The 23,337-nt window shown below is 36.4% G+C and overlaps 2 protein-coding genes across 9 annotated transcripts in view; both read right to left on the reverse strand.

Moving 5' to 3' along the window:
* OSGEPL1 (O-sialoglycoprotein endopeptidase like 1) lies at positions 1-9,781 on the reverse strand. Its single transcript, XM_036075490.2, has 7 exons — positions 9,561-9,781; positions 5,113-5,500; positions 3,686-3,890; positions 3,461-3,609; positions 2,292-2,422; positions 2,111-2,182; positions 1-1,297 (listed from the first exon to the last, which is right to left on the reverse strand). The coding sequence occupies exons 1-7, from the start codon at positions 9,779-9,781 to the stop codon at positions 1,219-1,221; spliced, it is 1,245 nt and encodes a 414-aa protein (XP_035931383.2). The 3' UTR covers positions 1-1,218.
* The window catches only part of ORMDL1 (ORMDL sphingolipid biosynthesis regulator 1), a 22,449-nt gene continuing 8,772 nt past the window's right edge, over positions 9,661-23,337 (reverse strand). For 5 of the 8 annotated variants that reach the window (XM_036075497.2, XM_036075493.2, XM_036075492.2 and 2 more), the window contains exon 4: positions 18,316-19,845. In XM_036075497.2, coding sequence (XP_035931390.1) covers positions 19,710-19,845 — 136 coding nt within the window. In that variant the 3' untranslated portion in view covers positions 18,316-19,709. Of the gene's footprint in view, positions 9,802-12,073; positions 12,201-18,315; positions 19,846-22,185; positions 22,313-23,337 lie in introns of those variants that run through there. The other 3 variants (XR_013447260.1, XR_004911921.2, XM_078071107.1) reach the window with 3 other exon arrangements.

Here is a 23,337-nt window from a genome sequence, read left to right on the forward strand (position 1 = left end):
GATGATATAATATAATTCTTTACTGGTAAAATCTCTCAAAGGACATTAAAGTCAGTAGCATTGTTTTTATATTCAAAGGACAGTACATTCAGTTACTTTAGGCAGAAAAAAAGTGATAAACGGATATAAAGCTTCAGATTCAAAGGAAATTATCCAAACACAAAACCAAAAACCTTCACATCTCATATATTTTCATTGATTAAATACAGTTTCTAAAATAATGCATGTAAACATACATGGTCAACTAAAAAGTACAATACACACTTGAAGGATTACTTGCCTGTCCTATTTCTTAAAATCTCAGATGGATTTTAAGAAATGTATAGACATCCCAATTGCTCCAGGGAAGATGATACCTAATAACATATATTTTTATAATTAATAACATGCATTCTGTTAGAGACAGTCACTCTTTGTCTTCATTTAGAGTTCTCTGATTTGACATGACTTTGACCTGGCTACCTTTCTAAAATTGCTCTCTCATTATAAAAGTTAGGCTAATGTTTCAAAAGGAGCTAAAAAAAATAGCTTCTACTGATAACCACCAGTTTCCCAGGGGGAGGTAGGTGGGGGGGGGGTGTAGGTGAAATAAGTGAAGGGGATTAAGAAGTACAAACTTCCAGTTATAAAATAAGTCAGGGGATGAAAAATACAGCACAGGGAATATAATCAATAACACTCTAATAACTTTGTATGGTACAGATGGTAAAACTGTACTTATCATGGTGTCGTAATACATATAAATGTTGGATCACTATGTTGTACACCTCAAATTAATATAATATTGTATGTCAACTATAATTCAATTAAAAATAAATAAATTTAATAAAATAAATAGAATATAATCTAAAAAAATAGCTCTTACAATCCTGATATGAGAGAAAGAGAAAAAGGTCTAGGCCTTTTTAAAATGGGGCCAGGATTTAGCAGATTCACTGTGTATCTTCCAAGGTTTTCTTTCTACCTGCCAATATCAGTACCTTCTTTACCCCCACAAGATATTTTACTTTAATTTTGATAATAAACAAATCTACACTCCCTTATAAAACTATAACATATTATTAGTCTCTCAGAAGAGCAGGGGAAACATCAAACATAAAAACAAAAGAAAGTCTTGATGAACAATTAATACTATGTTTCTTCCACAATTTGAAATATAAAAAAATCACAACTTAATGTTGAAATACTACCTTTAGGGATTTTTTTGAAAAGCAAAAATCAAATCTCCATCTTTAACTGTGGTACTTTTATGGCAGCTTCTCCAACTTCTTCTGATATATCTACTCCAAGAGGACATCTGCATCACAATCAGATAAATCACATTATCTCAAATACTTGCTTCCTGATCTGTCCCGCAGACTATTTGCTTAGAATTCTGACAACGGTTCCTATCTTGTGTACAATCATCTGTGATGATGGTTCTTGAATACAAACACAGCAGGGATAATGGGTGAAGAGAAGGCCAGTCCCATTAATAAATCTAAATTTTGGTATTTGTTTTAACTACTTAGAGGTATAATTGACATCTTTAATGTATACAACTCAATGAATTTGAGGATTGAGAAGTTTTTGAAAGAAATAGTTCTGCTCTCATACTATAAATAAAAACTTAAAAGGAAATAGAAAAATGATAAAAATGCCTTATAATTCTCTACAAAGCTGAAAGGGTACAAACAGTTTACCATACAGCTGAAGTCAAATCTGCATCCATTTCTACTTTAGAAATTCCCCAGGTTTTTATTGATTCTTCCCTGAGGTTTCAAAAGCTGGCTTGCTCCTTTTCTACCTTCCTCTGTCACTACTGGCAGGAGACGTCTGAGATCCTACTCTCTTTCTCTGTTCTTCCTCAATAAATAATTTTGGCCTCAGATTTCTGCTTTTTTACAACGTTGCCCAATATACAGCTTCAACTGGACCCTAATCTGGAAAAAGCCATCAACTTCTGCCTCAACACTGTCACAGGAAGGCAACACTGGATCAGACAGTATGTTCTACCTGAGGCTAGGCCATCAATATAGGAGATTCCTTCTCCCACTACTAACTAAACTCTGTTTTAGGCTTTGAATTTTATACTGCAACTTGCATAGAGATTATAAAAGGTACCACATACTTGGGTTCATAGCGGATGCCTTCTGTGGTGTGTAAAACGCCCACGCCAGCACGCAATCTTTCAATACCGTTCCTAAATAAGAATCATTTAAATAAAATAAACAGACCAAGATTTAAAGGAAGAAGATGTAGCATGATGAAATGGCAAATTATGAGTGAAGCACATACATCCCGTGGCTTACCATGCAATCATAATGCCATTGTCAGTGCACAGTCTGGGAGGAGGACACAGCAAAGTGCACTGTGTTGCATTTGTTACAATTTCCAGAGCTTTTCGGATGTATAAGTTACTTGCAACACCTCCAGATACAACCTGAAGGAATTGAAAAGACCAAAATTAACCAATATTACATATGGCTATGAGCCAAACTGTTTGCTAAACCTGGGGAAGATTCCAGCATTATACAATAAGAAAATATCACATTTTGATAGGTGGAGATGGGCAAATGATCAATCTGTATAATAAAAATTTGGAGGAAAAGAAAATTGGAGGAAAAGAAAATCAACAATTTCAATATCAATATACAATGACCACTATAATTTTTTTTTGATTTATTTATTTATTTTGGCAGGGGGTGGAGGGGGCAGAGAGAGAGGGAGAGAGAAACTTAAGCGGACTCCACACTGAGCATGGAGCCTGACCGAGGGCTGGATCTCAGAATCCTGAGATCATGACCTGAGCTAAAACCAGAAGTCAGACACTTGACCCACTGCACCCCCACGAGGAGCCCCGGACCACTATCATTTTTGTACATTTTCTTCTAACTTTTTTCTAATTATAATCAAAGTACAACAATATTTTAGACCCTGCCATTTTTACTTATAAGCATTTTTCTCATTTTACATTATTCTTAAAAAGCTATTGCCTTTGATAGTCACATAATATTCTATTTTGTGACTCTACCATCATTTAATATTTGTCTCATTTTATAATTTTCAAAAAGATGAAGTTTAAGATATAGTTAAACAGGAAGTTTATCAAGGCTTTTACGCAGATTTAAAGGGATTTCGTCAAAGGAACATAAATTTGAAGGAAACTAGCTTATTTTTCTAAAAATAATGATAGCAGTTACTGCATCTCATTTCTTAATGTAAATCCACTTCTAAATTCAATGAGGAGATGCAGTCTTGGAGACTTTTTGCCACACAGGCTGTGCGGATGTCCCACAAAGCTGCCGTACCTGTATAGGAAATGGCTGTTAGTCTTTATTCTGCAAAATTTCATACTTCCGGGCTAGCGTATGACATAAAGGCCTTTTGATCCTATGCACGGGATCAGTTAAGCTCCTAGAAGAAAAGTAACACACTGAAAAGTGTGAATACTATTGTTAGAGGAGACGACAGAACTTACCAGTACTGCATTACTTGGAGATAACAAGCGTCTCTGCTGGCAGAACAGAATGGCACGGTGAGTTCTCTCTGCCACGTGGCACGCCGTGGTGTGCTGTACCGCAGCGGCAACGTGTGCGGCTGAAGACAGGACTTGCCCCCTCTGCAACCCTGCAGAAATAAGCAGGTATTTTTAGGCACAATCCAGGATTACTTATTTTTCCAACTCTCCCAATTAGAAATATACCTTCCTCTTTTTCCTTTTGCTTTATTATCTTATCAATAACATGCTGAAGTCCAGAGAAAGAAAAATCACAATTTTTAGCTCGTTGCATGGGAGGTTTGATATCAAAATGCAGTTTATTTCCTTGTTTGGCCAAATGTTCTATAGCCTTCCCACCACTCATGGTGGAGCACTCTGGATGTTTTATCAAAGACAGTCTTCTTGCCACCTATCAAAAACAAAAATGTTTGTAATGAGTCATAAAGCTGCACATTTTGAAAACAAGCAAAGGAAATGAAATTTACTAAAAAAGAAAAAAATCCAACCAAAAACCAAAATAGAACAACAAGCCTGGGTGAATAAGACATGCTGTGCTTTTACATATATGGACTATAGGTAGTAGTCAGTAAGGACAGACTCTTGCTCCTTCTCACAGCCCGATCAATAGGGGTCAATCGGGGCGCCTGGGTGGCTCAGATGGTTGAGCGTCTGCCTTCAGCTCAGGTCATGATCCTAGGGTCCTGGGATCAAGTCCCGCATCAGGCTCCCTGCTCGGCGGGGAGCCTGCTTCTCCCTCTGCCTCTGCCTCTCTCTCTCTCTGACTCTCATGAATAAATAAAAAAAAAAAAACATTAAAAAAAAAATAGGGGTCAATCACTGCTTCCCTATCTACTTCTGCTCTTCTATTGGAGATGAAAAATAAGTTTGAAGTTCACAATGACTGCTTAATGATTAGCTTCAAATTAGAACTTGTCCATTTCCTCTAATCATTGCAGCTGCTGGCAGTAGGCTTTCTGCAGATAGCAGTAGGCTCAGGATTCATAAACAAAGGAAAAAGAAACCTGCTTGGTGGTGGTGTCAGCAACTATGATGTTCAGTCACAAAACTTTGTACATCTTTGGGCGCCTGGGTGGCTCAGTTGGTTAAGCAACTGCCTTCGGCTCAGGTCATGATCTTGGAGTCCTAAGATCAAGTCCCACATTGGGCTCCCTGCTCAGCAGGGAGTCTGCTTCTCCCTCTGACCCTCTCCCCTCTCATGCTCTAACTCTTCTCTCTCTCACGTAAATAAATAAAATCTTAAAAAAAAACACACAAAACTTTATACATCTTTAATGTCCTTTATTATCTTTATATACCCTCATTTCACATTTTTATCGTACTTTACATGGCAATTTCTTTCAGATATATTTTTTGATTAAAAACGTAACAGCATCTGCAAACTATATGAGCCTTTATGTACTGATCTAAATCTCTTACATTTCACTCATAATGGGTAAGAAGTCTTTTATAAAACTATGTACTACTTTTCTTTTTTTCTTACTGCATATAAATTTTTTTCAGTCTATTAATCAGAAATATTTAGATAAATGGCAGTAGTGTATCTATTATTATTTGACTGAAATAGACACCTTAATAGAAAAGAATGGAGAAATTAATTCTTAAATAATTACCTTGTCCAGCATGTCACCTGGTGCTATGTCCAAAGACTTTCCCAGAAGCAGAAAATCTGAAACTCCTCTAACTAATGCCAACAGACAATGACCTCCAGAAATCAAAAGAACTAAAAAGGGAAATTCTACTTTATTTAACAACCTAATAGTAAGTGCATGAGCCTCCATATGATGAATGGGAATGAAAGGTTTTTTTAACTGGTCTACTAGTTGTAAGCTAAATGATAAGCCTACTCCCAGGCTTAAAGCAAGTCCTGGTTTTACAGTAGTTGCAATTGCTGAGAGTTCACTTGGAGAGACTTTACTGGCAGAGAGAGCTTCGTGCACTATTCGTTGAATATTTTCTCTGTGAAGTTGCTGAGCTACTGGAGGAACAATCCCACCTGTTCTGGAAGAAATAAAAAAACAGCTTTTTATAATTTCAAGACTGTCAAAATAGAGTAAGAAAAGTTTTACATTAGGGCTGAAGGCATGTTTTCAAATTAATTATTTTATAGCCAAATATGTTAGTCAAGTATATTCAAGTATGTGTACCTTATAATGCAGCACAGTATAAGAACTTAGTATGCAGTGATTAAGGGTGTAATGTCTGACTTTTCAAAATTGTACACAACAAATTCCTATGGATTTGTTGATGAATGGCATCACCAAAATAATCTTAAGAAGCATTCTATGGAAGATGTCTTGAACCAGGAAAGGACAGGATAAAACTGGATTTTAGAAAAATTAATCTCTCTGGAGACAGAGAATTTTTATTTTTATTTATTTTTTCAATTAAAAAAAATTTTTTTTAAGATTTTATTTGTCAGACACAGAGAGAGAGAGAGAGAGAGCACAAGCAGCGGGAGTGGCAGGCAGAGGGAGAAGCAGGCTCCCTGCTGAGCAAGGAGCCTGATGTGGGACTCAATCCCAGCACCCTGGGATCATGACCTGAGCCAAAGGCAGACACTTAACTAACTGAGCCACCCACATGCCCCTAAGGGAGAATTTTCAAAGAGGTTACTGTAAAAGTATTTGTTTACATCTTAAACTACATGATCATGGGACGTGAAAGAAAGGGACAGAGAGCCTTGAAAAACTGTTATAACTGACTGGATATAAGGGGAAGGGGGACCAAGGCAACCAAGATGATTCACATATTGAGCTGGAATGACTAGGAGAAAAGCAATACTAACAGAGAAACATGAAGACAGTTTTGTGAAGAAGATGAGTTTATTTTTAAACACATTGCACTTGAGGTCATGGCAGGACAGCAGACAGCTTGCAATCCTGAAATACAGTTGGGAATCTAGTGTTTAGAGTTGACAATTTTGATTTTGGGTCTATGTAGGACCCACTCCAAATGTCAAGAGTAAAGAAGTAGGAGGCAAAGTTGCTAGCAAAAAATTTGCCAGCATGTGACTGACTTACAATCAGAGAAGCAGAGCAATAAAATACAGGATCTGCAAGATACACCTCTCTAATCTCAAAAAAATCTTCAAATATTTGACACTGTGACTTCTATACACAGAAATGAAAACCCTCAATAGGGGCATTCAATTAATATTTACTTAATAGTTATAATATGCAGGGGCGCCTGGGGGGCTCAGTCAGTTAAGTGTCTGCCTTTGGCTCAGACCCTGATCCCAGGGATGGAGCCCCGAGGCAGGCTCCTTGCTCAGGGGGGAGTCGCCTTCTTCCTCTCCCTTTGCCCCTCCCCCTGCTCATGCTCTCTGTCCCTCTGCTCTCTCTCTCTCAAACAATAAAATCTTTAAAAAAAATAGTTATAATATGTATTGAATCAGGCAATGAGGGAAACGATAAAAGAAACAACCTTATTTCAACACATTCATATAGTAATACTATTTTCCTTAATTCTTAAAAGCCACTTTTTCTCTTACATTCTTCAACTCTGTTAATGGCCTTCAGCCTTCTAATGACTTGGGTTTCTAGCTTCATCTTTATCTCACTTTCCACAACTAGGTGTATCACCATTCCAATTGCCACCATCAAGTTCAAAAAGCTCTCATTATCTCAGTCTATTCAAAGCCTTCTAACTGCAACTTCCTAGAGAGATTTTCTGATCCTTGGAGTCCATTCTACATTGTGTTGCCAGAAAGTAAAGCAAAATGCTGACCCCATAACTCTCCTACTCAAAAGCATTTACTTTCTTGAAATTTGGGTAACTTTAAGTCTAAATCCTCTCCTTCCCACTTCCTTCTCCCACTTGTCTACCTCCCTTTCTTTTTGTACCTCTTTTATGTATTTTATCTTAAAAGGATTATGCTAGCTAAGCACTCGAGACAAAAGAGATGAGTAAGACCATGGCTTTATTCTCAAAAGAATTGATTTGTACACAGTATGGAGAGTAGGTGACTGAGGGGCTAAAGCTAATAAAAAGTCAGGGAAACCATCTGGCCTCAGGGTAGGACCCCCCCCCCCCCCCACAACCCAAGCAGTCCTCTATTAATGCATTTCCCATGCTGTTTTACAATGACTTGCTTACCTGTCGGTCTTCTTCACTCATTTATAATGGAATAGAAGTACGATTGTTACTAATAATAAGTAGCTTTTATTGAGCTCTTGCTACTTGTCAAGAATTGCACTACACGCCTTTGAAGAATTCACATTTAATCCTCACAACAATATTAGGAGCTAGTTACCATTACTATCCCTATTTCACACATAAGGAAACTGAGGCACAGAAAACTGTGCAAGGTCTCATAGTTGAACCAGAATGTAAACCTGCTGCTCAGAGACAAGGATTATATATCTTGGTCTTATTTGTACCACGGTGCTTCAGATGTTGCCTGGCAACTGTAGGAATTCAATAAATGCTGAGATGAGCTGTGTAGATGGTACCAGTTTACCTCCTGTGTATCTCTCAAGTGCCCTATGCACTCACTAAACTGAACGTTTGTCCTGTATTTTATCACCTCTTTGCCTTTGCTATAATGTTTACTCGTGCTACAGTATTTTTTTCATCTCCATTCATTGAAGGCCTACCTATTTTCAAGGCCACTGACACCTGCAGTGTATCAGATGCTATGCTGGCTATCAGGCATAGTGTAGTGATTAATACTGATAATTAAGACAGAGCCCGTCACCATGGAGTTTAGAGTCTATTGGGGGAAAGACTATACATAAGTAAACAAATGTAAACATTATCAAAAGGATGATGAAGAAAATAAGCAGGGTGTGGTGATACAGAATAAACATGGCAGGGATACTGAATTTAGATAAAGTGGTCAGGGAAGGCCTTTCTACACAGTCAACATTTACATGTGCAAATGTCCAGGACACTCAGAAATACTGAGTGGAACTGAGGCATGGTAGTAATAGTTATTGTTTGCACCACTTGTTTGATACTTACTTTATGCTGCCTTGTACTGTATGCTGTATGTTTCCTTGTAGGTCTGTATATCAGAGATTGGGTTAAGCTCCTTGAAGGCAAGGACTTTCTGGTATTTCACTATGCCTTATTAACACTTACCACAGTCCTTTCATATAGTATGTAACTGTTAGAGGTCTATTCTGTCTCTTCACATATATTATTTCTGTTATACTCCCCACAATCCTGTAAGGCAGGTATTATCTTTCCCATTTTACAGATGTGAAAACACAATCAGAGAGGATAAGGAACTTGCCTAAATTCAGAGTCAACACCAATTGCCTAATTCATAATTCAAATACAGGTCTGTGATCTCAAAATACCAACCTTTTTCACTATTCAGGTGTTATAAATTGATGGCTTGAAGGTGTATTTGATCTGTATAGCATTTTAATATATTTTGAATTACCAACTAATTTTAAAATCTGGAGATATTACAGTTACATTCTGGATTTCCATTTTCTCTTGAAAATTCTGATGATCAAATAACATAGGGCCTACATTTCTCCATGGCAACAATTGGCTGGAGCTGACTAGTGACCTCCTCCAGGTATCTTCCACTTTATATCCAGCCCACTTACCTATGTAGCCTGACTAGTGGTCCTCTGCAAAGAGATGAGTTTATAATCCTTGCACCATTCTATGCTTTAATACAACAGTGTATTATTATTTAAGTACCAACATGAGTTATATCTATAAATGTGAATAGGATTTTTTTTTTCCCAGTGATTAACACAGGCTAGAGATAGGGTCATGCTCTCCTAGGACTTCAGTCGAGACCATGAAACATACAGGTGGACAAAAGAGGAAAAGGCATTACTAAGGCGAAATCATGGATAAATCTTAGAGTTGGGAATGAGCTTAGTTCTTTTTGGCAAGAGGCTCAGTTAAAGTTGGGAGCTTATTATGGAGAGCCTTAAAGGCCAGGATGTACGGTTTAAGGTTTTCTATAGTAGTTATTAGAAGCTTTTGCACAAAAGAACTTAACTCCTAAAATTGAACTTTTATATATGATAAATAGAATTATTTCATTTTACTTTTCCCAAAAGTGGGAACTACCAAGATAATGTCTACTTACTTTAAATGAACTTCAGTTTGGGAGTGTATTGCTTCTCCCAAAACATTTCCAGTTTCATCCACCACGGCAGCTGCTGTATCATCACAACTGGTTTCAATTCCTAATACTAGTTTATGAAGAAACAGTTTTCCAGGATGAAAATTAAAACTTCTTAAAAATTCATAAGGTTTCCTTCTTGATGGTTTAGAAAAAACTCCTGTTGTCTTATTCAGTATTAGCATACTTACTCTACAGATAACTCCTAGAAAAGAAATGAAGAAACAAACTAATTATTTGGAACTGACATTAACCACTACCCCATTCAGATAAGCAAAATTCCAAAAACTTGATTTATTTTGCAATATAATAGTTTTACAAAATTATAGGAAAGTTTTGTAAAAGCAAAAATTTTTAAAGGCTATAGCAACCTGTGAACATAAATAACAGTATGAATGAATACAATGCTCTTCAAGGGGGAAAACAAGGAAGTCAGATATAAAATTTTTTAGTATTATCATGCTGTTCTTAGCAAACTATTCATTATTTATAAAATAGCTAATAGTTGCATGGATAGTCTTCTGGAAAGTGCTATTTATTTTTGATAGCTAAGTTAAAACAAAATTGGTTTAAGAAAATTAAATGATAAAGGCAAAACAGAACAGATACAAATAAATGCATTCCATTTCTTGGAAATCTCTTTCAAAATAAAATTTAATAATTTGGTTTGAAAACAATTCACATAAAAGACACACACAATTTAGTCATCTACTTTGGAAACAAGTGTTCTTATAAAGCTCATCTTAAAAGAACCACATGTGGACTAAAACGACTGCAACCTAATACCCATTTTATCCATTAATTACAATTTTTCTAATTCAATCTCCATTTTACCACAGGTTTATTGTAGTAAGGATCTCCCCAAATCCTTTTTTTCTCCTCAAAATAATAGCAGTACATCACTGAAGCACCCTGGTATCTTCACAATTCCAAGTATCTAATTTCATGCCCCCAAATCACCTGTTCTAGACCTTTCTGGATGCTTACGTAGAGCCTTCCCCTACACAGTAACGGACAAAATGGAAAAAAATGAGAGAATACTGGAATTTTTATTGTTCCCCTCTGGCAGAGGGCATCCGGGGATTAGAGTTATAAGCAACCTATTTGCGCAGAGGACAGCTGCGGGGAGTGCAGCCCAGACACACATACTCGGAGAAATTAGATTTGCAGTCACTAAAATCCAGGCAGGGAATCTTGTGCGAAGCACTTGTCTTTAGGGCTACGAAGGCTCCTAAGTGAACCAGGGTACTTGGCCAGTGCTAGTCTGTTCTAGGAAGCGAAAGGTTTGTACTGGAATCGCCCTTCCAGGCAGGCGAAAGAACCAGTGAGAGAGGGGGTGAGCAATTTTACCCACCTTCCTCGTGAACGACAGTGGCTAGTACTGGTTTCGTTCCCCTAGCAAAGACGGTCGACTGCGTTTTTAAAAGAGCAAGAGAGGCCGAACCTGTCGCTCCGGAAGTGATGTCATCAACACGGTGCCAGCGTCTCGGCGCCAGCGCCTGCTCCTATGGCCCTGGAGGGCGTCACTCTCAACTCAGTATAAACAAAGCGTAAATGTTGTTTTTGTCCGAGATGCAGTGCGTGCGCTCATGCGTTACTTTAGACTTACAGGTAGCAAGACTTTTGCAAGGTCACACGGCTAATGATCGATCTAGCGGAGGCCGAATGTAGATTTGCCCGACTACACAGCGTTAAATTCTAAACACTTGGCTACGTGAAAATTTTGTTTGCCTTTGGCTGGAATTTGGACGCCACTGTGAGGAAAGGATGGTGCAGATTATTCGTCATTCCATTTTAGAGGAACTATGACCAAATCTAAAGGTTGTTGCCCGAAATAGCTAATAGTTTCAGAAACGGAGTGGAAAGGAGGGACGACGCCACGGACCTACTTGTACAGGGTTCCGAGGGAACGGAAGTGCTTCCGATCGGACTGTCTAAACCGTCCCTCCCACTTTTTGGAGTAAAGGTGTGGGGCTGGCTCGTTTTTGTAATTAAAAAGGGGAAGGAGCTATGGTATATTCATTTACCATGAAAAAATTATATCCTATTTTCGCAATGCATTTCATGGTTTCTGCTTACCATGTACACAACCTTCAGGAAAATATGTACTCATTCTTGGACCTCCTTCAGTCTTTTTTTTTCCTTTTATTGTATGTGAACTTGTCATTTGTATGAATAGATTTATCCCAAGTCTTTCTTCTGCTAAAGTCCTGCTAGACTTTAAGGTTTTACTAAGCTTACTAAGCAAGGACTTAATATATGCAAGATTGGTTAAGGCTATCACATAAATCTCTCGAACGGCATGAAGTTCTTGGTACAGAAGATAAAGAAATCTCGGTCGGAAGTCACAGTTACAGTCTAGTGGTAGATAGAAATATATACATTCATAATTACCAAAATGTTGAGAATTTTTTAGGTGAAACATGCTTTCAAAATTTATGTGTGACAATAGTAACCATAATTAGCAATTCACTTACGTTGTGCCAGGTAGTGTCGCAGATTAATTTAATCCTCACTATAATCCCGTGAGGTAATTAGTTACTGTCCTCATTTTACAGATGATGCAAATGGACCACAGAGTTTGATGATTTGCTGGTCACATAGCTAGTAAACGCAAAGATAAGTTAGGCCATCTGGTTCTGGAAACTGTTTCCTTAACTTCTAGAAGATAAAATAACTCATATTTCCCTAGGAAGTGTGTCTGAGCTAAAAAAAAAAAAGGGGGGGGGAGAAAAATTAAGACCAAAAGGTTAAGAAAAATTAGTTCTCCTAACTGCATATGATTGGTTAGAGATTATTTTCTATTATATGCTGAAATCTAGTCTGACCATAAAATCTTTCACATCTGGCATTTTCTTGCAATTTGGATTATGTTCAGCAGGTGTGTCTCAATACCCTTCTGTGCAAGAATGTGTCAAGAGTTACTTTTTATGTGCTGGTATCATTGGTAGATTCCTCATCCAGGCACGTTTGGCTGGTGTTGAGTCTTAATGCTGCATTATGTGAAACAGCAAAACTCTAGGACACATTAGGAAGGAATTTTATTCTTCCTTAGATTGATGGCATGTCAGCAGAAAGAAAAGGCACTTATACCAGTACCACATATTTGGCAAGTGAAGGTATACATTCTCCATATTCTTTATTGTACTAGAGGAGAAATTATTGGTGGAAAGGCACTTATGCTCTCTGAGGCCTGCCTGGGCTTTCATACAGATCACATTATATGATTTGAATGCCACTGGTGGACATTCTCAAAGAAATATGGCTTAACTAATGTAACTTCCACTTGAATTTAGAATCAAAATATGCTCATTTTGTCTTTGCTATTGCCTGCCTAACTTTCCATTTGTAAGTTTTAGAGGAAAGTAATATATAGAAGAATCTTTACAATAATTTCCTAATTACGTCTTACTAAATTGGATTTTATTTTCATTTATTACTTATTTATTGGGTTCTTTCCTTTGGGCTACAAACTTCATCAGTTGTTAGGGATAAAAGATAAGATCCACTCCCTATCTTCAAGGAATGGGGTCTAATTACAATACAGCATTATTGAAAGTGTACATTGAGAGTGGGGAGTTGCTTGGGGAAGGTGGTATAGCTTGCCACAGAGGTATCCACAGCTTAGCAGGACCTTGGTGTGATTACTGGGTTTCAACATCTGATTTTCTAGGCTTGAAACTGGTTTATCAGATTTGGAGGTGACTGGACTCTGGGGTGCTGAGACACACAATCTGCTAAGAAACTGCTTTGTAAAAACCATATACTAAGGTGTTAATTTATGAAAAATGTAATGATGAAGGAGGTAGGATACTTAAGCTTGCTGATCCTCACTTTCTCTGTATTGAGCAAATTACAGTGAAAGCCAGATCCAAATTATAACGAGAAGATTGTTTGGTAAATATGGAACGGAAGCAAAAGAAATGAGTTTGGTGCTTTAAATGGCTAATGTTTCAGGCCTGATGCATCTCTTTTCACCTGAGTCACCTGTCTTACATTCTTCATGGGTTGGATTGTGTTAAAAATACACTTCCAAATATCTCTTTGATGTAGAAATTGTTTCATTAATGGTAATACTGTCAATTGGGTCTCATCCTTGGAAAATATTTGCTTTTTTTTCATTTGCTGAGCCATTATGCTTATTTTACAAATTTCAGAGGATTTATTTTATTGTGGTAAAATATATGCAACAATATTTATCATTTTAACCATTTTTAGGTGTACAGTTTGGCATTAAGTTTACTCACACTGTTGTGCAAACATCTTTACCATCCATCTACAAACCTTTTTCACTTTCCCCCACTGAAACTGTACCCATTAAACACTAATTTATTTCCCCTTCCTGCCAGCCCCTAGAAACCACCATTATGTCTCTTACTAGTCTAGGTACCTCATATAAGTGGGATCATACAATATTTGTCCTTTTGTGACTGGCTTGTTTCACACAGCAATAATGTCAAGGTTCATCCAATGTGGTAGCATGTCAATTTTTTTTTGAAGTGGAATAACACCCTATTGTTTGTATATACCACATTTTGTTTATCCATAGACACTTGGGTTGTTTCCACCTTCTAACTATTGTGAATAATGCTTCTATAAACATGGGTTGCACAAATACCTTTTCAAATCCCTGCTTTCACTTCTTTTGGGTATATACCCAGAACTGGAATTGCTGGATCATATGGTAATTATTTAATTTTTGAGGAATCGCCATACCCATAGGATCTTATTTTTCAAGTGTGTGGGGTCTGTGTGTATTTTTGGCAGAGGAGGGAAAGGGTGAATCTTTTTGTTGCTCCCATATAATCCCCAGGACTGTTAAGTACCATAATAGAAACATAGGACTTGATAATTCATAGGAGGGACAAATTTCTCAAAGCAGAATCACTGTTATTAGGTTTTCTGTAGTAGGTGGCATACTGGTATTTTCTCAGCAATGCCAGTTATGTCATCTGGCTTCTCTGTTCCTATTTAAAAAATTACAACATGGGGGCACCTGGGTGGCTCAGTTGGTTAAGCGACTGCCTTCAGCTCAGGTCATGATCCTGGAGTCCCGGGATCGAGTCCCGCATCGGGCTCCCTGCTCAGCAGGGAGTCTGCTTCTCCCTCTGACCCTCCCCCCTCTCATGTGCTCTCTCTCTTTCTCACTCTCTCAAATGAATAAATAAAATCTTTGAAAAATAAAAAATTACAACATGATGATGCATACCTATCTTCTTTTTTTTTTTTAAAGACTTTATTTATTTGACAGAGAGAGCAGCACAAGCAGGGGGAGCGGAAGAAGGAGAAGCAGGCTCCCTGCTCAGCAGGGAGCCCGATGCAGGACTCGATTCCAGGACCCTGGGATCATGACCTGAGCGGAAGGCAGACACTTAACTGACTGAGCCACCCAGGCACCCGTTATCTTCTTGATAATACACTCAACAGTTTTTTGCAAAATCTGGACATTTAAAAAAAATGCTGTCAATAGAAATTTATAACTACATTAATTGGCAAGTCAGAAATTTTATATACTATAAAATTCCTGTCATATTTTTTAAAGAGTTCACTCTACAGTGTTAATGATGCAGTTTCTTTACTATAGTTCTTATAATTGAGAATTTATTTTTATCAATATAATTATACAGTTAGAGTGAACAGTCATGGTGATAAACTTGGCCTATCTGCTAAACTTAGAATTATATAGAAATTTAGTGCTACAGGTTGTCACTTCCATCATCATTAGTTGATTATCAAAGGCTTGAATGAGTCAAGAAATAGAATAAATTACAATGCTGAACATAGACTCCAAATATATTTCTACTAAACTATGTTTTAATTATGAAATATTTCAGATTGTGAAAGTGTCAAGAATACTATAATCAACTTCTGTGAACGCAACACTAATTTAAGAGTAATATTATTACCCAATACAGTTGAAGCCTACCATGTACTACATAACTAAGATATTCAGTATTCTAAATTTGAGTTTATAATTCTCATGTGTTCATTTAAAGTGAAATGAAAAATTTTAAACCCCATATAATAAACTACCTGCTGAATCATTTTTAACTGGAACTGAAATTAGGGAGTAAAATAAAAACCTAAGATATTTCGTAACTCTTCTTTTTGACATTAGGCAAAATAAGGGAGAGTTTATCTTTGCTATTCTCTTACCTACCTTCCTTCCCTTCCCAGTGCTACTACAAACTTCCTTTTAGATTATTTTACTTAGACCTGTCTTCCCAGTACTGAACCTGTTTACATTTCCTACAGCCACATGTAATATGCATGTAATTGTTTTGAAAATTACTCTGTCTTGTTAGAAGCATTACAAAACTGCATTGGTCTATGCTGGGTTGCTACATTTGTCTTCTTCAGGATTAGCATGAGAGCATTTTGGGACTTATTTACTGATGACATATTAATAAAGGAGATATAATATAGGTGAAATATATTGCATGACAATTAAGTTTCAATCTAACAAGATGGGGTTCCACAGGAAAAAGAAATCTTAGACTTGGTTTAATAAATCCATTAAGTATATGAAGGGAAAGCCATCATTTAAAGGCACTACATGTTGAAGAGTTGAGGTTTTAGTGACTGTAAGGTGAATCAGTGATATGTGGCTGTTAAAATAGCTAAAATCAGACTACATTAAAAAAAAAAAAAAAAAGGATCCAGAACAAGAGAATTGGTACCACTGTAATGACATCACATCTTTTCACCTCTTGTAGTTAGCTCTAATACTATATAATAATAAACTGCAACTCAGAGCAGAATTACCAGGATAGTAGGAGAAATTTGAAACCATATCATATGGAAAATGGTGAAGACCCTGGTAATGTTTATTCAGTGCTATTGGTAACAGTTTAAAAGTTAAACAGTTGAAGAGTTGTGTAAAATAAGGATTAGATTTCGGCTTAATGTAAAATAAGTTATAAATTCCATTACAAAAATGCAGCCTTGTAAGTCCTCCTTTATTAGCACTAACACAGAACTGAATGGAGGCATGATGGTTAATGAAAATTCAAGGTAAGGTAAGGAGTTGCAATTATATAGTCTCTAAGGTCTTTTCCAACTCTTAGCATCATAACTCCATAAGGCTAATTCATACAGATATTAGTTAAGGAGATATTGTTATGCCCCTTAGGATCTTTATAGTTTAGTAGTACTTTAGTAAAGACCATAGTGCATTAAACCTAAAAAATATGGTTCTATGCTTAAGAAAAAAAGGTGGGGGGGGCAGGTCAAAAAGACACAGAAGCCAACTTGGAAATTATCACTGGGAACTTTGACTTCCAATGGCCAAATCTGGAGAACAATTTGAACAAATTAGTAATGATAATAATGAACTATAAACCAAAGAATATCTGTACGTCCAAAATAATATAATGATTGAATAAATAAATGGAGAAGAAAAAAAATCTTCCTTACAGAATTCCAATAAATAAATGTAGAAGGAATAGGGATGTAGAAAACCACCATGGAACTCCACAGTACTAACTGTTGCAGGGAAAATTCACCAATGAATGCTAAAATTAGTGGCACTTATGAACTCATGGCATATTTAGAGACCGCCACTGTTTCCTGATTTGAAATTAGGAGCAATTACAGCACAGCAATTAGTTTTGACCCAAATAATAGTCATTATAGATTTTGTTAAAAAAAAAAAAAAAGTTTTTTTCACATTAAACGATACAAACTTGTGAAACTGGGAAGTTTCCATATTTTTTTTTTTTTTTAAGATTTTTTATTTATTTATCTGAGAGAGAGAATGGGAGACAGAGAGCATGAGAGGGGGAGGATCAGAGGGAGAAGCAGACTCCCCGCTGAGCAGGGAGTCCGATGCGGGACTCGATCCCGGGACTCCAGGATCATGACCTGAGCCGAAGGCAGTTGCTTAACCAACTGAGCCACCCAGGCGCCCCGGAAGTTTCCATATTTAATACAACCATTCACCCAGGTGTTAAGACCAAAAAAGCGTACACCAAATTTGACCACTTAACCACTTCATCACAGCCATTTTCCTAGTCTGAGCTACCTCCTGCCTGTAGTAGTTTCCCAACTATTCTTCCTGCTTCCTATTCCTTTACACTTTATTCTCAACATTAGCCTTTAATCTCCTATGTAAAACTATCCAATGGCTTTGTCAAGCTTAGAAGAAAATTTGCTTATTACCTTGGCCAATAGAACCCTAAATGATCTAACCCTTTCTATTTCTCTGACCTCATTTTTTACCATTCTCATCCTCCTTTATTACTCCTTTCTAGTCTAAAAATCACCTTAGGAACATTAGGGAAGGCTTTCTGAGGTAGGTTCTCCTTTCACCTGCTTAATTTTTTTTTCCATGGCATTTATCACTACATGAAATAATATGTTTTGACTCATTTATTATCTGTTCTCCAATTTGAATGTAAGCTTGTAAGGGAAAAGATTTTGTCTGTCTTACTTACAAACAATAGCCACAATACCTACACTAGACTGGGCCCTCAAATATCTATTGAATAAATATTTTTAAAACATTGAAGGGTGACAAGTGGGGAAAAAAGCAGAAGGCCTGTATTAACAGAAGTAGATTTCTATCTCTGAAGTCTGTGCAAAAATATAAGCCTTTAAAATGAAGAAAAGCAAAGGAACATTTTTAACTATCGTAATTTTACAAATTCAGTTGCTTAAAAAAACCTTGAAAAATAAATGTGACATTGCTGACTGAATTTAGAGATTATTTGTAATAATCTTACGTGAAAGAAAAGTTTTATTCAAGTATAGATTACTGGTTTAAAAATACATGGGAAAAGACAAACATACAAAAGCATTATCATACAACTGATTTCTAAACTCAGTACTTCTGAAATACAAAACAATGATCATTACCCCCCAAAAGTCAGTTTATTGAAACAAATTGATTTTTCAGTTGGTCTATAACTCTTTTCACTCGGTTTTGTTTACAAATATTACTGGATTTTTCAGTTTCATCCCGTATCAGAACCTTGTTTTTGACATGTTTCCTTCTCAAAGTAGTTATTTCTTGCAATTAATGTCACAAGATTTCAATATGGTTGCTGCTTTGGAAACAGTTACCACTTTGGCTTAATCTACAGTAAGATCCATGTATTGAAAGGCAAAACATTAATGGGCAAAATATGTGGATTGAGAGCAGGGGGTGTAAGAAAAGGCAATGTTGTCTTTTACTGCAATCCCGCTAAAGAAGACTCCATTATTTACTTTGGTACTACTGCTACAGAAGCAGTTTCTGCCAGACCACAGGTTGGCTAAAATAGTTGTCCATTTTATGTTTCCTTTTCTAAACAATAGCAGACTTTAACAATTAGATTATCAACCAAATAAGCAGACAGCTTTAAATTACCATGTATTTTAACTGTGTGAAATAAATTATTTTCTTAATTGGATTAGCAGCCTTGTGTCTGGAAAGGCAACAAAACCCACTCTGCTCCAAAATTAGAAGGCTGACTCAGAGGCTGTTTATAAGATGCCTGGCTGTCTTATCACCAGTCATGAAGGTGGACTTTCATGAACTCAGTAACTTAATAAATGTAAAAATGACCTCATCCTTCAATACAATGTTGAGCCAGCAAAACCAAAAATGCACAATCATAAAGTAGGGATTGCTTTGTATAAAACAAGAGGGAAATATCCTCTTATATACCATAAAAGGAATACATATGGTAATAAAAATGATCTATAATAAACTTGTAAAGAGATGATTCTGGTTTACATGTATGTCTGCTTAAACGGACTGATTGGAAATTTTCTTCTCCTAACATAATGCCCACTTATTATAAGCCAAGCTGGTTTTGGTGTCTTGTAAATCTCTTATTTCCTTGGATTTATCTACTACTATACCCTCACTTTACAGCCATTTAACTTATAAGCTGGGCCTGCCCAGCCTGCCTATAAAGCCTCTCTTCAGAAAGATACCACATGCATTACACAGAGGCATCTTCTAGTAAGTATCTGCACTTCAAAACAGCATATGAAGAACCAGCAACTGGCCCTACAATGTAAATACTTCTCATTTCACATTATCATGGAAACAGTGCAGTTTACTAACCACTCCTTTCTTACAGAAAACTCAGTAGCTGTAAAAATTTTGTTCCATTCCAAAACATTTCAATACTTATTAATTCCAAAGATCCGAACACCATGTAGCTGTGGCATTTTAGGAATTAGCACACTCAGGAGAGAAGCTGTGTTTAGGATGAAGTGAGTTGGATCATACTTCGTATAGAAACTTGCCAGAAAATATCTGCAGAAATAAAAATTAAAAACATATATAACATGTAAAATTTGTAAAAAATTTAAAGGTAAAAAAGGCCACTGAAACATAAACACCTAAAAGCAGATTCACTTTTGAGCACTAAAATAAGAGTTTTACAGTTTGGGGCCTAAATTAATTTGGGATTTAAAAATTTATTTAACGGAGGCATATATGCACATTTTGCATTTCTGCAATTATGTTAAATGCATTTAAAAGAATGTGCTTGCAGGGCACTGGGTGGCACAGTTGGCTGAGCACCCAGCTCTCAGTTTTGGCTCAGGTCATGATCTCAGTGTTGTGAGATCAAGCCCTGCATCGAGCTCAGTGCTCAGCATGGAGTCTGCTTGGGATTCTCTCTCCCTCTCTCTCTGCCCCTCCTGCTCATGATTTTTCTCTCTCTCCCTCTCCAAAATAAATAAATAAATCTTTTAAAAAAAAATGTGTTTGCTACTTAGTATCCTTTAAAGCATAAGTCTTTCAAACTAGGGTTCATATATTCTCTGAAATTTCAGGTATAGTTTTGTATTTATGTGTATGTTTCTGAAGAGAAGATCCAGATCCAAAGCATCTATTATATTCTCAAAGGGTTTTGTGACCCACCAAAAGATTAAAAACTACTGCTATACGAAATAAGTCAATCAGAGAAAGACAAGTATCACATGATCTCACTGATATGAGGAATTCTTAATCTTAGGAAACAAACTGAAGGTTGCTGGAGTGGTGGGGGTTGGGAGGGATGGGGTGGCTGGGTGATGGACACTGGGGAGGGTATGTGCTATGGTGAGTGCTGTGAATTGTGTAAGACTGATGAATCACAGACCTGTACCTCTGAAGCAAATAATACATTATAGTTAAAAAAAAAAAAAGAAGATAGTAGGAAGGGAAAAATGAAGGGGGGCAAATCGGAGGAGGAGACGAACCATGAGAGACTATGGACTTTGAGAAACAAACTGAGGGTTTTAGAGGGGAGGGTGGTGGGGGATGGGTTAGCCTGGTGATGGGTATTAAGGAGGGCACATATTGAATGGAGCACTGGGTGTTATACGCAATGAATCATGGAACACTACACCAAAAACTAATGATGTAATGAATGGTGACTAACATGACAAAATAAAACTAAAAAAAAAACAACTAATGCTATAAAGTTGTGAAAATGGGGTATTAGTACAATTCTGTATCTTTGAAAGAAAACAAATACTTGATTGCCCTTTTGATGTTCTCATTTCCATATTGTAGCTGAACAGGTGGACAACCAGTTTAACTGGAAAACTGAAAGACACTGTTGTAAATTTCCAACTACTTTGCTGTAATTGAACATATGTACACATTCAAAGACATTCAACATCTGAGAATTTGTTTTGACAAGCCTAAGCTACCTTTAGGACCATAAATCATCAAGTGAGAATTGTCTAGTTTTTACCCAAGGGTACATCAGAGTGCAGACACATCATCTGGCCACTGAGAGTATCCTAATATAGACAGGATGTAAAGACTAAAACATCATACTTTACTTGATCATAACTAAGAGGTTAGTCTGCATATGGGTGTTTGTCTAATTAGTACTGTTAAGAGCCAGGAAAGTATCCTAATAGCCTTTCATCTAAGTACTGTCATTCATTTCTAGTAAGGGGAGAAAAGCATCTTGTGTAATATGGTTAGAAAAGAACAGCTATTTTCAGGTATGACTAAAAACATCACAGAGAGCTATATATATCATTTTCAGAATCATCTAAATTGAGGAATTCTGTAATTTTCCACCTATTTCACAAACTATAATCAGAAAATACTTCTGGAGAATAAACCATATTCTTCAATCTTTTATCTAAATCCTTTCTTCCAACTTTCATATACCTGAAGACCGTTTTTATACTTCCTTCACTGAACAAAATAGGATACCACTTGCATTTAGTAAGCTCACTTGATTTCCCAGAATCATTATGGGCTTAATGTATAACCTGATATGTTGGAAATAGTAGATCTTCTTGGAATTGCTTCTCCTCATACTATAACGTATGTCCCCCTTTATGTCTTTTAATAAAAACTAACTTTATGTGTAAATTATACGAAAATTACTTGGTTCTTACAAAACCTTGACAACCCTCCAAGGGGATGCAAAACCAAGGTGGGAATTATGTAATTGCCAGTTGCCAAATTTCCATTTGCCAATTTCCAGTTGTCAAAGGGTATACTGGAAAGAGACCTGTATTGAAGTTTAGGATTTCATCTGGGCTCTGGACTCTAGCTAGATGCAAGATCTGAAATAAGGTAATGCACTTGAGCCTAGTTCTTTATCTAAAAATCTGGGATAACATTGCATGCCCCACCTACCTGACAAATGATGATCAAATAAGAAAATGTGAAAGCACTCTGAAAAGTATCAATATTATATAGATGACTTTAATGTTGTTTCTTCAGTTATATAAGGAATTTAATCACAGAATATTTGAAATCATACCTGTGGGTCAAAAATATATTTTTAGAAATATGGATGTTGTACACAGGTACCTCTTAGTTGACAATTTTGTGACAGCTCTTATTGATAATTCAGTATAAATTTCAGCTTTTTACATTAATTATAATGCAATCCTCAACATTTTATAGATGAGGAAACTGAGGCTTTCAAAGAAATGGCCAAAAGTCACCCAGCTAGAAAGCAGTAGAGCTAAAATCCAAATTTAGGGCTGTTTGTATAACTATTGTTCCTGTTATTGCACTTACCTTTGTTATATCATACAAATCATTTATCTCTTGATGTTAATTTTATATGGGGCTGGAATAAAAATTTAAAAAATTTCCTCAAAGTGCTATCAATATAAGAAAAAAGAAACCTATCACTTTATGATCAATTTATTCTTTTCATTTTAAAATGCCTTCCCTTCTCTGGACATCTATCTAAAATCTACCTTCCCCTAAGTCCCAGTTTAAGGAATCCTAATGCCTCCAAGAAGTCTTTCCAGTTACTCCAGACTGCACTGATTTTATCACGGATGCATTACTATATACAAGCTATGTGGTATACAGTGTTTGATCAAGATATACATAAAACATCCATTATATGCATACAACTATACTGAGTGTGGAATTCAAAGCAATCCATACACTTAGAAATTCTTTGCACAAAGAAATCATTTATAATAACAGATAATACAAAGTGACATAAATAAGGGATATGTAACAACTACTAAAGGAGTTCAAAACAGGTCATTATTACTTAAGGTTGGGTGCTAAGGAAAAGACCCTATTGAGGAGGTAGGATTTAAATCTTGAAAGAAGGATAAATTAAGAAAGAAGGAGACATGATTTGAACAAAGGCACAGAACTAGGACTACACATGAAGTTTTCAAGAAATGCTGCTTAGAAGAGCTTGACCACATGGAAGCTGGATGGGGTAAAATATTCACATAAAGGAAAAATGAGGTAGGAACCATTTTGTGAAGGGTCCTGAATATCAGGTAATAGGAGGTAATTTAAGGTTAAATG

Source organism: Halichoerus grypus, chromosome 4, assembly GCF_964656455.1.
Source record: "Halichoerus grypus chromosome 4, mHalGry1.hap1.1, whole genome shotgun sequence".
In the NCBI taxonomy this organism is placed as follows: Eukaryota; Metazoa; Chordata; class Mammalia; order Carnivora; family Phocidae; genus Halichoerus; species Halichoerus grypus.

Bases quoted from the DNA above. Each gene is read 5' to 3' on its own strand.
- OSGEPL1 (XM_036075490.2), bottom strand. From the start codon at position 9,781: ATGCTAATACTGAATAAGACAACAGGAGTTTTTTCTAAACCATCAAGA. The intron at 3,891-5,112 runs GTAATTATTTAA...TGTTTTTGATAG, and splicing joins CAGGTGACATGCTGGACAAG to GTGGCAAGAAGACTGTCTTT. The intron at 3,610-3,685 runs GTATATTTCTAA...TTATTTCTGCAG, and splicing joins GCAAAAGGAAAAAGAGGAAG to GGTTGCAGAGGGGGCAAGTC.